Source organism: Salvelinus fontinalis, chromosome 6, assembly GCF_029448725.1.
Source record: "Salvelinus fontinalis isolate EN_2023a chromosome 6, ASM2944872v1, whole genome shotgun sequence".
Classification (NCBI taxonomy): domain Eukaryota; kingdom Metazoa; phylum Chordata; class Actinopteri; order Salmoniformes; family Salmonidae; genus Salvelinus; species Salvelinus fontinalis.
Window position 1 is genome coordinate 6,141,585 of NC_074670.1, and position 15,150 is coordinate 6,156,734.

Below are 15,150 nucleotides of genomic sequence, written 5' to 3' on the forward strand. Positions count from 1 at the left end.
AAATAGACACACCATAGGTAGCCTGAATGAGAATGCTGAAAGGTTTATTAGAAGAGGGTTGGGCTAAAGGTTAGGGGTTAACTCAGGGGTTAAAGGTTACTACTACTCTGGCAGGGCTGTAACAAACGGTTTGGGTTTGCGGAGGATCCTCATCAGGTTCCTGGACATGTAATAAGGCTTCTGCATAGTTCCATCATTCCTCTCTAGATCTTCCACTGTATGAGGGAGAAAAACTGGAGTCACTCTACTACTCTACTACTCTACTATACCTTACTATAATGTACCTTACTATACTGTACCGTAATATACCTTACTATAATGTACCTTACTATACTGTACCGTAATATACCTTACTATAATGTACCTTACTATACCTTACTATACCTTACTATACTGTACCTTACTATACCTTACTATACTGTACCTTACTATATTATATACTGTAACTTACTATACTGTACCTTACTATGCTATACCTTACTATACCGTACTATACCTTACTATACCTTACTATACTGTACCTTACTATACTGTACCTTACTATACTGTACCTTACTATACTGTACCTTACTATACCTTACTATACTGTATTGTACCTTACTATACCTTACTATACTGTACCTTACTATACCTTACTATACTGTACCTTACTATATTATATACTGTACCTTACTATACTGTACCTTACTATGCTATACCTTACTATACCGTACTATACCTTACTATACCTTACTATACTGTACCTTACTATACTGTACCTTACTATACTGTACCTTACTATACCTTACTATACTGTATTGTACCTTACTATACCTTACTATACTGTACCTTACTATATTATACCTTACTATACCTTACTACATTATACTTTACTATACTGTACCTTACTATATTATACCTTACTATACCTTACTACATTATACTTTACTATACTGTACCTTACTATATTATACCTTACTATACCTTACTACATTATACTTTACTATACTGTACCTTACTATATTATACCTTACTATACCTTACTACATTATACTTTACTATACTGTACCTTACTATATTATACCTTACTATACTGTACCTTACTATATTATACCTTACTATACCTTACTACATTATACTTTACTATACTGTACCTTACTATATTATACCTTACTATACCTTACTACATTATACTTTACTATACTGTACCTTACTATATTATACCTTACTATACCTTACTACATTATACCTTACTATACTGTACCTTACTATACTGTACCTTACTATACTGTACCTTACTATACCTTACTATACTGTATTGTACCTTACTATACCTTACTATACTGTACCTTACTATATTATACCCTACTATACCTTACTATATTATACCCTACTATACCTTACTATATTATACCTTACTATACCTTACTATATTATACCCTACTATACCTTACTATATTATACCCTACTATACCTTACTATATTATACCTTACTATACCTTACTATATTATACCCTACTATACCTTACTATATTATACCTTACTATACCTTACTATATTATACCCTACTATACCTTACTATACTGTACCTTACTATATTATACCCTACTATACCTTACTATATTATACCTTACTATACCTTACTACATTATACTTTACTATACTGTACCTTACTATATTATACCCTACTATACCTTACTATATTATACCCTACTATACCTTACTACATTATACTTTACTATACTGTACCTTACTATATTATACCCTACTATACCTTACTATATTATACCCTACTATACCTTACTATATTATACCTTACTATATCTTACTATATTATACCTTACTATACCTTACTATATTATACCTTACTCTACCACAAGACCACCTTACCCTGTTAGAGGTATAGTGGTGTAGGTATTGGAGGGTTAGGTGTTGTTGTGGTGTTGGAGAGTTAGATGGTGTTGGTACTCACAGAAGCAGAGAAACAGGGTGTCAATACACATGCTGTAGACACTGAAGAAGCCCTGAGCGATGAGGTAGGCTCCCGCCATCACGGTCTGCAGAGCAACATTACGACAACATAGCTGCATGACTTTTAACAGTACCAATCAATACAGTGCTGAGGATACATACAGTACATGTAACTTGTAACTAAAATAGACGCCAGTTAGCAACATAGGCTACTGTGTTAATAGTCCCATATCTGCCTCCCGAGTGGCACAGTGGTCTAAGGCACTGCATCGCAGTGCTAGCTGTGCCACTACAGATTCTGGGTTTGAGTCCAGGATCTGTTGCCGCTGGCCGCGACTGGGAGACCCATGGGGCGGTGCACAATTGGCCCAGTGTCGTACGGACTAGGGGAGGGTTTGGCAGGGAGGGATGTCCTTGTTCCATCGTGCACTAGTGACTCGTGTGGCGTGCCGGGCGCAATGCATGCTGACACGGTTGCCAGGTGTACTGTGTTTCCTCCTACACATTAGTGTGGTTGGCTTCTGGGTTAAGTGGGCATTGTGTCGAGAAGCAGTGCGGCTTGGTTGGGTTGTGTTTCGAAGGAAGCATGGCTCTTGACCTTCGCCTCTCCTGAGTCCGCACGGGAGTTGCAGCGATGAGACTAACTACCAAATGGAAACCACAACATTGGGGAGAAAAAGGGCTAAAAAAATAAATAATCATCTCATATCAAAGGAGGTTTGACAAAGTTCAACAGTGAAAGAAATGAAAATCAGCCATTTTCATGATCTAATTTCTAAATCCATTTCAAACCTGCATACAACGTCTAATGCAGGGTTTCCCAAACCTGGTCCACGGGACCCCAATGAGTTCACGTTTTGGTTTTTGACCTAGCATTACACAGCTGATTCAAATGATCAACTAATCATCAGGCTTTTATCATTTGAATCAGCTGTGTAGTGTTCAGGTAAAAACCAAAACGTGCCCCCCTTGGGGTCCCGAGGACCGAGTTTGGGAAACACTGGTCTAACGTCTTCATCGAAGATAGAATGTGAATGAAGGACTGGGAGTGTTGAGTGTTTGGTAACAACACTGTTTCATGGACGTACCAGGATGGGAACCCAGTAATAGTTGAGCATCTCGGCCTGGAAGGTGTCGCCAGGCAGGCGGATTTGTCCAGAGAAGAAGAAGAAAGCCAACACACCTGATAAAACAGAGACAGATCAGCCATTAGATCATTATATTAGTCATACTTCCTTAGTGAAGGAAAACAAGATGCTGATAATAAACACAACCACTGAAGATAAAATGTCCAACACCATAGTTACAGTACTATGCTTTATACTATTTAATGTGTATGAAGATTCTTATAATATCAGAAGTCCAGTTGTTCACACACAATATTCATTTAGCCTGAAATCCAGCCTGTTTGTGTTTATTATTTAACCAGGCAAGTCAGTTAAGAACAAATTCTTATTTACAATGACAGCCTACTCCAACCAAACCCAGACAACACTGGGACAATTATGAGGTGCCCTACTGGATGTGAACCAGGTACTACTGTGACACCTCTTGCACTGAGATGCAGTGCCTTAGACCGCTGCACCACTCAGGAGTGATAGTAACAAGTTTGGCATGACAAGGACTGGCAAGTAGAGGAATGTTGGCAGAAACAGACTGGATTTCAGGCTGCTATTCATACTTAAAGGTCAAACAAATGTGAGTTCATGTAAACTTCTCTTACCAACTAATGCCACCACTAGTAGTTTGCCAAAGAATATGAGCATGTCTGTCACTCTGTCCAGTAGCACCACCCTGTGGACAACAAGAGGATGACACATTAAAGAATCTTGACAACCTGGAAGCATCTTACATAGAAACCAATATCAATGTCTTTGACTATATTGGAAGTAACGAAAAATAAAAATAAAAGAGAGAGCAGAAGATCGACGAACCAAATAAACCCAGTCTTACCGTCCGATGTGCCTCATCAACAGACAGTATGCATTTTTGGCTGACACACAGAAGCTCTCCCCGTAGATGGCGATCTATCAGTCATTCAGAATGATGCATTACTGACATTACTGACGAGTATGAACTGCATGTTCCTACACCAAGAATAAATGACCAGCTGAGCTAGAAGAGGTGCATGGATGCTAATGGCTGCTAAAAGGAATGCCAGACAGTGACAGACAGTCATGTGACTGACCATGATATAAGCGTTCCTGTTGAGGATCTTCAGGAAGTACTCCAGACACCAGAAGCAGCATCTGAGACAGTTTAACAGGAACCGACCACAGGCATTCTGAGAACCTGGAGACACATCACAACACGGGATTCCCTTCAGTCAATGACTGGGGAATCATACAGTCACATCAACAGGATGTTCCCTTTAGTCAATGACTGGAGAATCATACAGTCACATCAACAGGATGTTCCCTTTAGTCAATGACTGGGGAATCATACAGTGACATCAACAGGATGTTCCCTTTAGTCAATGACTGGGGAATCATACAGTGACATCAACAGGATGTTCCCTTTAGTCAATGACTGGGGAATCATACAGTCACATCAACAGGATGTTCCCTTTAGTCAATGACTGGGGAATCATACAGTGACATCAACAGGATGTTCCCTTTAGTCAATGACTGGAGAATCATACAGTCACATCAACAGGATGTTCCCTTTAGTCAATGACTGGAGAATCATACAGTCACATCAACAGGATGTTCCCTTTAGTCAATGACTGGAGAATCATACAGTCACATCAACAGGATGTTCCCTTTAGTCAATGACTGGAGAATCATACAGTGACATCAACAGGATGTTCCCTTTAGTCAATGACTGGGGAATCATACAGTCACATCAACAGGATGTTCCCTTTAGTCAATGACTGGGGAATCATACAGTCACATCAACAGGATGTTCCCTTTAGTCAATGACTGGAGAATCATACAGTCACATCAACAGGATGTTCCCTTTAGTCAATGACTGGAGAATCATACAGTGACATCAACAGGATGTTCCCTTTAGTCAATGACTGGAGAATCATACAGTCACATCAACAGGATGTTCCCTTTAGTCAATGACTGGAGAATCATACAGTCACATCAACAGGATGTTCCCTTTAGTCAATGACTGGGGAATCATACAGTCACATCAACAGGATGTTCCCTTTAGTCAATGACTGGAGAATCATACAGTCACATCAACAGGATGTTCCCTTTAGTCAATGACTGGGGAATCATACAGTCACATCAACAGGATGTTCCCTTTAGTCAATGACTGGAGAATCATACAGTCACATCAACAGGATGTTCCCTTTAGTCAATGACTGGGGAATCATACAGTCACATCAACAGGATGTTCCCTTTAGTCAATGACTGGGGAATCATACAGTGACATCAACAGGATGTTCCCTTTAGTCAATGACTGGGGAATCATACAGTGACATCAACAGGATGTTCCCTTTAGTCAATGACTGGAGAATCATACAGTCACATCAACAGGATGTTCCCTTTAGTCAATGACTGGGGAATCATACAGTCACATCAACAGGATGTTCCCTTTAGTCAATGACTGGAGAATCATACAGTCACATCAACAGGATGTTCCCTTTAGTCAATGACTGGGGAATCATACAGTCACATCAACAGGATGTTCCCTTTAGTCAATGACTCATAAAATCACATCTATCTGTGCATACTAGTAGATGACAATGAAGCAGTGTGTGTGTGTGTGTGTGTGTGTGTGTGTGTGTGTGTGTGTGTGTGTGTGTGTGTGTGTGTGTGTGTGTGTGTGTGTGTGTGTGTGTGTGTGTGTGTGTGTGTGTGTGTGTGTGTGTGTGTGTGTGTGTGTGTGTGTGTGTGTGTGTGTGTGTGTGTGTGTGTGGCCTTACCCCTGGTCTTACGGTTCAGGTACTCCAGCACCAACCTGACTAGCTGGAAGCAGGTGAGGAGGAGGGCTCCAAATGCCAGAGAGCCCACGTGGTACCTTCCAGGAATGAAAGAAATAAACACATTTCATAATGAACTCCACATGAACACACAAGCAGAACCCAACGTCTGCTACTGAAATACACCACATTAGACGCACAGTCTAAAAAGATATGACATTACATATCTCTTCAAACTGATCCATCATTATGCTTAGCTTATCTACTACAACTAGTGCCCTCATATTCAAGATAGGTAAGCTTTGTGGTATTTTATTAGGATCCCCAGTAGCTGTTGCAAAAGCAGCAGCTACTCTTCCTGGGATCCAAATAAAACAAGAAATATAATACAGAATGACATAATACAGAACATCAACAGACAAGAACAGCTCAAAGGCAGAACTACAGACATTTTTTAAATGGCACATGTAGCCTACATATCAGTAGAAACTCACAAACTATCTCGGTCAAATAGGGGAGAGGCGTTGTACTGTCAGGTGTTGCTTTATCTGTTTTTATTTAGCAATATGAGATGGAAGGAAGTTCCCTGCAATAAGGGCTCTATATAATACTGTATGCTTTCTTGAATTTGTTTTGGATTTGGGGACTGTGAAAAGACCCCTGGTAGCATGTCCGGTGGGATAAGTGTGTGTGTCAGAGCTGTGTGGCTTAAGGCACAATCCTATGTCCCCACCCACAGAAACCCTTAGTCCCTCATGTCTTACTGTAGAGTGCGTATGAAGCACTGGGACAGTGCGAAGGGTGAGATTTCTGCAGGCTTGCTGAAGGCCCAGTAGTATGAAGCGAAGGTCCCAGCCAGGGTACATTGGCCCAGGGCGATGACAAAGTTCACACACCACAGGAAGGCAAAGACGTTGAAGACTTGCAGGTAAACCAGGTTCTGCTGGAACAGGCCTGTGTCATCGTACTTGAAGAAGATGCAGCGCACCGACGGGCAGTATGGGTAGGCCGAGGAGTTGAACGTCTGGGTAGGGAGAGGACAGGACAGGAGAGGAGAGGACAGGACAGGACAGGAGAGGAGAGGACAGGAGAGGAGAGGAGAGGAGAGGAGAGGAGAGGAGAGGAGAGGACAGGAGAGGACAGGAGAGGACAGGACAGGAGAGGAGAGGACAGGACAGGAGAGGAGAGGAGAGGACAGGAGAGGAGAGGAGAGGATAGGAGAGGAGAGGAGAGGAGAGGACAGGACAGGAGAGCAGAGGAGAGGAGAGGAGAGGACAGGACAGGAGAGGAGGGGAGAGGAGAGGAGAGGAGAGGAGTGGAGAGGAGAGGAGAGGAGAGGAGAGGAGAGGAGAGGAGAGGAGAGGAGAGGAGAGGAGAGGAGAGGAGAGGAGAGGAGAGGACAGGAGAGGAGGGAAGAAATATCAGACAAGTGGGAGGCAGTGTTTCCCCTAGTTTACGTAATTTCAAGGTGGGTTGCAAACATGGGGTTCTGACATCAGAATAATTTGTCAATTGAAACCAATAGAAGCCAAGCCATCTACCTGTGGCTTGCAGGTCTCAGAGCCGTTGATGAGACTACACTTATCTACAGAGGGGTCGCTAAGAGACACCACTCTGTAGAGAGGGGCCCCTGATGTGACCAAGTATCTGTGGGGAGCCTCGAGTCAAGGACCCAACCAAACTAAAGGCAAAAACCAGGGGTTGGAAACAAAATGATTTTCCAATCGTTTTGTTCTGAACAGAACCATAATTTTTTGGTTTCCTTTCCACTGTTCAAAACCAGGAAACAAAAGTTAAGGAATCGGTTCGAACAAAAAAAAACTAATTCTTTATATCGTTCCTTTCTGTTCCTTTTTAAACCTCAAATGTTTTTTTACATTTAGCTCGACTTCACCAATCAGTGTGGATAGGGCAGCTTGCTATGGAGCGGGCAAGCTATTTACATGACTTCACCAATCAGTGTGGATAGAGCAGCTTGCTATGGAGCGGGCAAGCTATTTACATGACTTTACCAATCAGTGTGGCTAGAGCAGCTTGCTATGGAGCGGCCAAGCTATTTACATGACTTCACCAATCAGTGTGGATAGAGCAGCTTGCTATGGAGCGGGCAAGCTATTTACATGACTTCACCAATCAGTGTGGATAGAGCAGCTTGCTATGGAGCAGGCAAGCTATTTACATGACTTCACCAATCAGTGTGGCTAGAGCAGCTTGCTATGGAGCGGCCAAGCTATTTACATGACTTTACCAATCAGTGTGGCTAGAGCAGCTTGCTATGGAGCGGGCAAGCTATTTACATGACTTCACCAATCAGTGTGGATAGAGCAGCTTGCTATGGAGCGGGCAAGCTATTTACATGACTTCACCAATCAGTGTGGATAGAGCAGCTTGCTATGGAGCGGGCAAGCTATTTACATGACTTCACCAATCAGTGTGGCTAGAGCAGCTTGCTATGGAGGGGCAAGCTATTTACATGACTTCACCAATCAGTGTGGATAGAGCAGCTTGCTATGGAGGGGCAAGCTATTTACATGCATTGGACAGACAAGTGTAGGGCGCGAGATGTGACTGAAATTTTGCGGGTGGGGGGAGAGCGAGAGAGGGTGGAGGACGAGGCTAGGCTTGAAGCACTGGGCATCTTGCTGTTATGACATGCATTATCTGAATTAGGCCCACAGAATTATACCTACGGAGGAACGGCTTCTATGAAGGAACTTTGAATGTCTTTGAACTTGAGAGTTGGCTTAACGATGGACCACAAGCTTGTGTGTGCAGAGCAGCACCAGAATTAAAAGGAATCCAATGTGAAATGTGTTAACAAAAGTATCTGAAAATAATAATCCATTATTCTGTACTAAAAAGTCTCTCTCCAATTTCTGAATCATGCTTGTAACGTCAGAAGGCTACAATAGACTATACTTCAAAGGGGGGGGGGGGGGGGCCACAGTATACTATACTTCAAAGGGGGAGGGCTACAGCAGACTATACTTCAAAGGGGGAGGGGCTACAGTATACTATACTTCAAAAAGGGAGGGGCTACGGTATACTATGCTTCAAAGGGGGAGGGGCTACTGTATACTATACTTCAAAGTGGGAGGGGCTACAGTAGACTATACTTCGGGGGGAAGCGGGAGGGGGAGGTAGCCTACACACACACACTGGTAAAGATTTTCAGTTGGCAGGCAGACACTGGAATACGTTTCTGAATGACAGAAATAGGCGCTTTGTTGCGTTTTTTTGTGAGACTGGAACCTAAAAGAACTGGAACCTAAAAGAACGTTATTAACCGGTTCCCATACTTTTAAAATAACGGTTCTGTTCCAGAACAGTATAGATCACTTTCGTTCCCGATTCTCTCTCTGTTCCTCTAAAAATGTTGTTCTTTTCTCGTTTTCTGTTCTGTTCCAACCCCTGGCTAAAACACACATGACAAAATAAGCAGTAAAAATAACCATTAGCTTCTGCATTATAAAGCATTGGAAATGGAAACCCCATGTATGATGGGCCAAAGGATACAGGGAGGTCATTCCCCAGTAGGCCACACACACCACCAGCAGAACGAAGGTAAACAGAGGGTAGAGCAGGGTGGACATCAGGTAACCCACCACCCTGCAGACAGAACACACACATTACACCTCATTTCATACAGGATAAAACACTAATAGATACAATAAATCAAATCTGAGGCAATGTCCGACCTGCTGGACTCCTCCATGAGAGCAACAGCAACAGAGAGTCTCCTCCTGAGACAACTAAGCACCAGAATCAAAATGGACTCCCACACGCACAGGATGATCACTGAGGAAAGAAAGAAATAGTGTTTTTTATTGAGCTGGCCAGGTTTCCCTTGTAAAAGAGGTCTTCTGACCTCAATGGGACATCCTGGATAAAAAATGTTAAATTAAATAAATAGAAACATATGCCAATCTTTGACTACCAAGCACCAAAACAATATAGGCCCAATATACAACCCATAGACGTTAGATAATGACCAAACTCACAGGAAGCAAGCCAGGTCTCTTTGACTACCGAGCACCAAAACAATAGAGGACACAGGAGGCTGGTGGCACCATAATTTGGGAGGATGGGCTTGTGGTAATGGATGGAGCGGAATGAGTGGAATGGTATCAAATACATCAAACACATGGTTTCCAAGTGCTTGATGCCATTCCATTCACTTCGTTCCAGATACTATTAAGAGCTGTCCTCCCATCAGCCTCCACTGATATAGGCCCAACATAACCCATAGACAGTACATAATGATCAAACTCACAGAAAGCAAGCCAGGTCTCTTTGACTTGAAGGTAGACTGAGATATTTGTATTGAAGCTTAGATCGCCGAACTTCAGTTTAGAAGTGCTGAAATGGTAGTATTCTGTGTAGCAGTGCCATATTCCTGGGGAGGAGAAGAACCCATTATGCAAATTCTGTCATCATTCTAGATTTAACAGAAAACCAAATAAGGCTAGTATGTGAGTATAAAATAGTGATTGCTAGATACAAAAGATTGGAAAGTCAAAATAGTAAGCAAAGCATTTTGGCCCTTCTCTTTCTTGTCTGCAAGCACAGACACACGACACACACACACACGACAGACAGACAGACAGACAGACAGACAGACAGACAGGCAGGCAGACAGGCAGGCAGACAGACAGACACCACCACCACTTTATCCCTACATATGATCCACATAATCTAGTCCAGGCTGCAGGGCTGTATGAGCCAGACTTACCGTAGCCTCCCACCACCAGAAGTCCCACCATGAGAATCCAGACCAGGACAATGGCCAGGTACCTCAGCAGCAACATGAACACCACACTGACTAGCAGAGCCAGCGTCAGACCACTGCAAACACAGCACGCAGCAAACTGTTGGAGAGCAGCTGAGGCATGGTATAGGCATGCTAAACACTCTGACTGACTGGCATTAGTGTTGGTTGACAAGCAACTGTCCAGAGCAACCACCAGACCACTGCAAACAACTAGACATCCAATGTCTATACTGACATACCACTTCTAATACATGGTCAACACATTGCTAAGTGGGTGGATAGTGTGGATATTGGAACAGAGACAGCTCAGGCAGTGTAAAACACCAGTGGACTAGTTGGTGCTGGTAGACTGACAAGATTTAGTGTTGGTTGGTTTACTAGCGTTAGTACCGGTTGGCTGTTGCCGGTTGGCGCGGCCGGTAGCCTAGCGGTTAAGAGCCGACTAGGGGAAAATCTGCCGCTGTTCCCTGGAGCAAGACACTTAACCCTAATTGCTCCTCTAAGTCACTCTGGATAAGTGTCTGCTAAATGATTCAAATGTAAAAATGTTGACAAGCATTTGCATTGGTTAGTTAAAAAGCAATTGCCAGGCTTATAGGTTGGCTGTGAACAAGACTACAAAGCATTGGCTCAGAGCCTCTTCTCAGATCTCCAGACACTATAATACAAGATACTATGGTAGATCAGTAAGGATATAGACACTATAGTGGATCAGTAAGGATATAGACACTATGGTGGATCAGTAAGGATATAGACACTATGGTGGATCAGTAAGGATATAGACACTATAGTGGATCAGTAAGGATATAGACACTATAGTGGATCAGTAAGGATATAGACACTATAGTGGATCAGTAAGGATATAGACACTATGGTGGATCAGTAAGGATATGGACACTATGGTGGATCAGTAAGGATATAGACACTATGGTGGATCAGTAAGGATATAGACACTATGGTGGATCAGTAAGGATATAGACACTATGGTGGATCAGTAAGGATATAGACACTATAGTGGATCAGTAAGGATATAGACACTATAGTGGATCAGTAAGGATATAGACACTATGGTGGATCAGTAAGGATATAGACACTATGGTGGATCAGTGAGGATATAGACACTATGGTGGATCAGTAAGGATATAAACACTATGGTGGATCAGTACGGATATAGACACTATGGTGGATCAGTAAGGATATAGACACTATGGTGGATCAGTAAGGATATACACACTATGGTGGATCAGTAAGGATATAGACACTATGGTGGATCAGTAAGGATTTAGACACTATGGTGGATCAGTAAGGGTATAGACACTATAGTGGATCAGTAAGGATATAGACACTATGGTGGATCAGTAAGGATATAGACACTATGGTGGATCAGTAAGGATATAGACACGATGGTGGATCAGTAAGGATATACACACTATGGTGGATCAGTAAGGATATAGACACTATGGTGGATCAGTAAGGATATAGACACTATAGTGGATCAGTAAGGATATAGACACTATGGTGGATCAGTAAGGATATAGACACTATGGTGGATCAGTAAGGATATAGACACTATGGTGGATCAGTAAGGATATAGACACGATGGTGGATCAGTAAGGATATAGACACTATGGTGGATCAGTAAGGATATAGACACTATGGTGGATCAGTAAGGATATAGACACTATGGTGGATCAGTAAGGATATAGACACTATGGTGGATCAGTAAGGATATAGACACGATGGTGGATCAGTAAGGATATAGACACTATGGTGGATCAGTAAGGATATTGTGTATTTGTATTTATTATGGATCCACATTAGTTCCTGCCAAGGCAGCAGCTACTCTTCCTGGGTTCCAGCAAAAATTAAGGCAGTAATATACATTATAATAACATTTTGAAACATTCAAATACATTTTAGAATACATTTCACAATACATTAATTGTGTACCCTCAGACCACTACAGTACAACACAATCCAGGTGTACATGTGTGTATAGTGTGTATGTTATGTATAGCGTGTATGTTATGTGTGTTTGTATGTGTGTGTTTGTACCTGTGTGTGTGATTCTTCACTGTCCTCGCTGTTACATAAGGTGTATTTTTATCAGTTTTTTAAAATCAGATTTTACTGCTTGCGTGAGTTCCTTGATGTGGAATAGAGTTCCATATAACCATGGCTCTATGTAGTACCATGGCTCTATGTAGTACTATGGCTCTATGTAGTACCATGGCTCTATGTAGTACCATGGCTCTATGTAGTACTATGGCTCTATGTAGTACTATGGCTCTATGTAGTACCATGGCTCTATGTAGTACCATGGCTCTATGTAGTACTATGGCTCTATGTAGTACCATGGCTCTATGTAGTACTATGGCTCTATGTAGTACTATGGCTCTATGTAGTACCATGGCTCTATGTAGTACCATGGCTCTATGTAGTACCATGGCTCTATGTAGTACCATGGCTCTATGTAGTACCATGGCTCTCTGTAGTACCATGGCTCTCTGTAGTACCATGGCTCTCTGTAGTACCATGGCTCTATGTAGTACTATGGCTCTATGTAGTACCATGGCTCTATATAGTACCATGGCTCTATGTAGTACCATGGCTCTATGTAGTACCATGGCTCTATGTAGTACCATGGCTCTATGTAGTACCATGGCTATATGTAGTACCATGGCTCTATGTAGTACCATGGCTCTATGTAGTACTATGGCTCTATGTAGTACTATGGCTCTATGTAGTACCATGGCTCTATGTAGTACCATGGCTCTATGTAGTACCATGGCTCTATGTAGTACCATGGCTCTCTGTAGTACCATGGCTCTCTGTAGTACCATGGCTCTCTGTAGTACTATGGCTCTATGTAGTACCATGGCTCTATGTAGTACTATGGCTCTATGTAGTACCATGGCTCTATATAGTACCATGGCTCTATGTAGTACCATGGCTCTCTGTAGTACCATGGCTCTCTGTAGTACCATGGCTCTCTGTAGTACCATGGCTCTCTGTAGTACCATGGCTCTCTGTAGTACCATGGCTCTATGTAGTACTATGGCTCTATGTAGTACCATGGCTCTATATAGTACCATGGCTCTATGTAGTACCATGGCTCTCTGTAGTACCATGGCTCTATGTAGTACCATGGCTCTATGTAGTACCATGGCTATATGTAGTACCATGGCTCTATGTAGTACCATGGCTCTATGTAGTACCATGGCTCTATGTAGTACCATGGCTCTATGTAGTACCATGGCTCTCTGTAGTACTATGGCTCTATGTAGTTCCATGGCTCTATGTAGTACCATGGCTCTATGTAGTACCATGGCTCTATGTACTACCATGGCTCTATGTACTACCGTGGCTCTATGTAGTACCATGGCTCTATGTAGTACCATGGCTCTATGTAGTACCATGGCTCTATGTAGTACCATGGCTCTATGTAGTACCATGGCTCTATGTAGTACCATGGCTCTATGTAGTACTATGCGCCCACTGTGAGATAGTTGGAAGCTCAGACTTACAGTAAGATCCAGTACCAGGAGGAGGCAAAGTCCTCAAAGATCCTTACTCCTATGGCCTTTCTGTTGAAGCCTGATATCAGTGAACTGGAATAACGGAAAGATATAGTAGGTTAAGGGACAGTGATGATCTGTTTAGATACACATCGGCTGTGTCCCAAATGGCACCCTATTCCCTATGGGCCCTGGTCAAAAATAGTGCACTACAAAAGGGAAAGAGTGCCATTTGGGACACAGCGTATAGTATCCACAGGAGAATATTAGTTCAATGGATGAATGATAACCCCATGGCGCTTCTGATGCTGTTGACTGTCTCGTTGACGGAGGCCATTCCGGGCAGAGTGAAGTTGGAAGGAGCACTTTTGAGAGCATGTAGACTGGGCAAACACCTCCCCAGAGCTGTAGTGATTCAAACGGCAACATACGGACGGGTAGAGTGAGGGAAAGGTTCAGAGTGGATTCACCTCAGTCTCATGCTGTTTCAATTCATCCTCTGTACCATGATTATGTACACATCCTTTACATTTGATTTAACCTTTATTTAACTATTATTTAATATAGACATTAACAGTCCTGTCAGTAGATGTGAGTATGGATGCCATGTTAAACTACTTCACCTGATTTACTTGGAACAAGGAAGGATGGACAAAGTTCTGCATCAAGGATCTCTTGGACAGTCTGAAAGAGAGAGTACAGGACCAAACATGACTAGAAGGATGGACAGAGTTCTGCATCAAGGATCTCTTGGACAGTCTGAAAGAGAGAGGACAGGACCAAACATGACTAGAAGGATGGACAGAGTTCTGCATCAAGGATCTCTTGGACAGTCTGAAAGAGAGAGTACAGGACCAAACATGACTAGAAGGATGGACAGAGTTCTGCATCAATGATCTCTTGGACAGTCTGAAAGAGAGAGTACAGGACCAAACATGACTAGAAGGATGGACAGAGTTCTGCATCAAGGATCTCTTGGACAGTCTGAAAGAGAGAGTACAGGACCAAACATGACTAGAAGGATGGACAGAGTTCTG

The 15,150-nt window shown here is 42.5% G+C and overlaps 1 protein-coding gene across 1 annotated transcript in view; it reads right to left on the minus strand.

Moving 5' to 3' along the window:
- Window positions 1-62: 62 nt before the first annotated feature.
- LOC129856761 (choline transporter-like protein 4) overlaps window positions 63-15,150 on the minus strand; it is a 19,175-nt gene continuing 4,087 nt past the window's right edge. Inside the window, exons 2-17 of the mRNA XM_055924482.1 lie at window positions 14,737-14,797; window positions 14,404-14,518; window positions 14,123-14,206; window positions 10,557-10,669; window positions 10,098-10,220; window positions 9,523-9,622; window positions 9,341-9,433; window positions 7,366-7,471; window positions 6,589-6,848; window positions 5,828-5,922; window positions 4,139-4,242; window positions 3,904-3,977; window positions 3,674-3,744; window positions 3,039-3,133; window positions 1,952-2,036; window positions 63-215 (exon numbers count right to left, since the gene is read on the minus strand). Coding sequence (XP_055780457.1) covers window positions 103-215; window positions 1,952-2,036; window positions 3,039-3,133; window positions 3,674-3,744; window positions 3,904-3,977; window positions 4,139-4,242; window positions 5,828-5,922; window positions 6,589-6,848; window positions 7,366-7,471; window positions 9,341-9,433; window positions 9,523-9,622; window positions 10,098-10,220; window positions 10,557-10,669; window positions 14,123-14,206; window positions 14,404-14,518; window positions 14,737-14,797 — 1,692 coding nt within the window. The 3' untranslated portion in view covers window positions 63-102. The remainder of the gene's footprint in view (window positions 216-1,951; window positions 2,037-3,038; window positions 3,134-3,673; window positions 3,745-3,903; window positions 3,978-4,138; window positions 4,243-5,827; window positions 5,923-6,588; window positions 6,849-7,365; window positions 7,472-9,340; window positions 9,434-9,522; window positions 9,623-10,097; window positions 10,221-10,556; window positions 10,670-14,122; window positions 14,207-14,403; window positions 14,519-14,736; window positions 14,798-15,150) is intronic.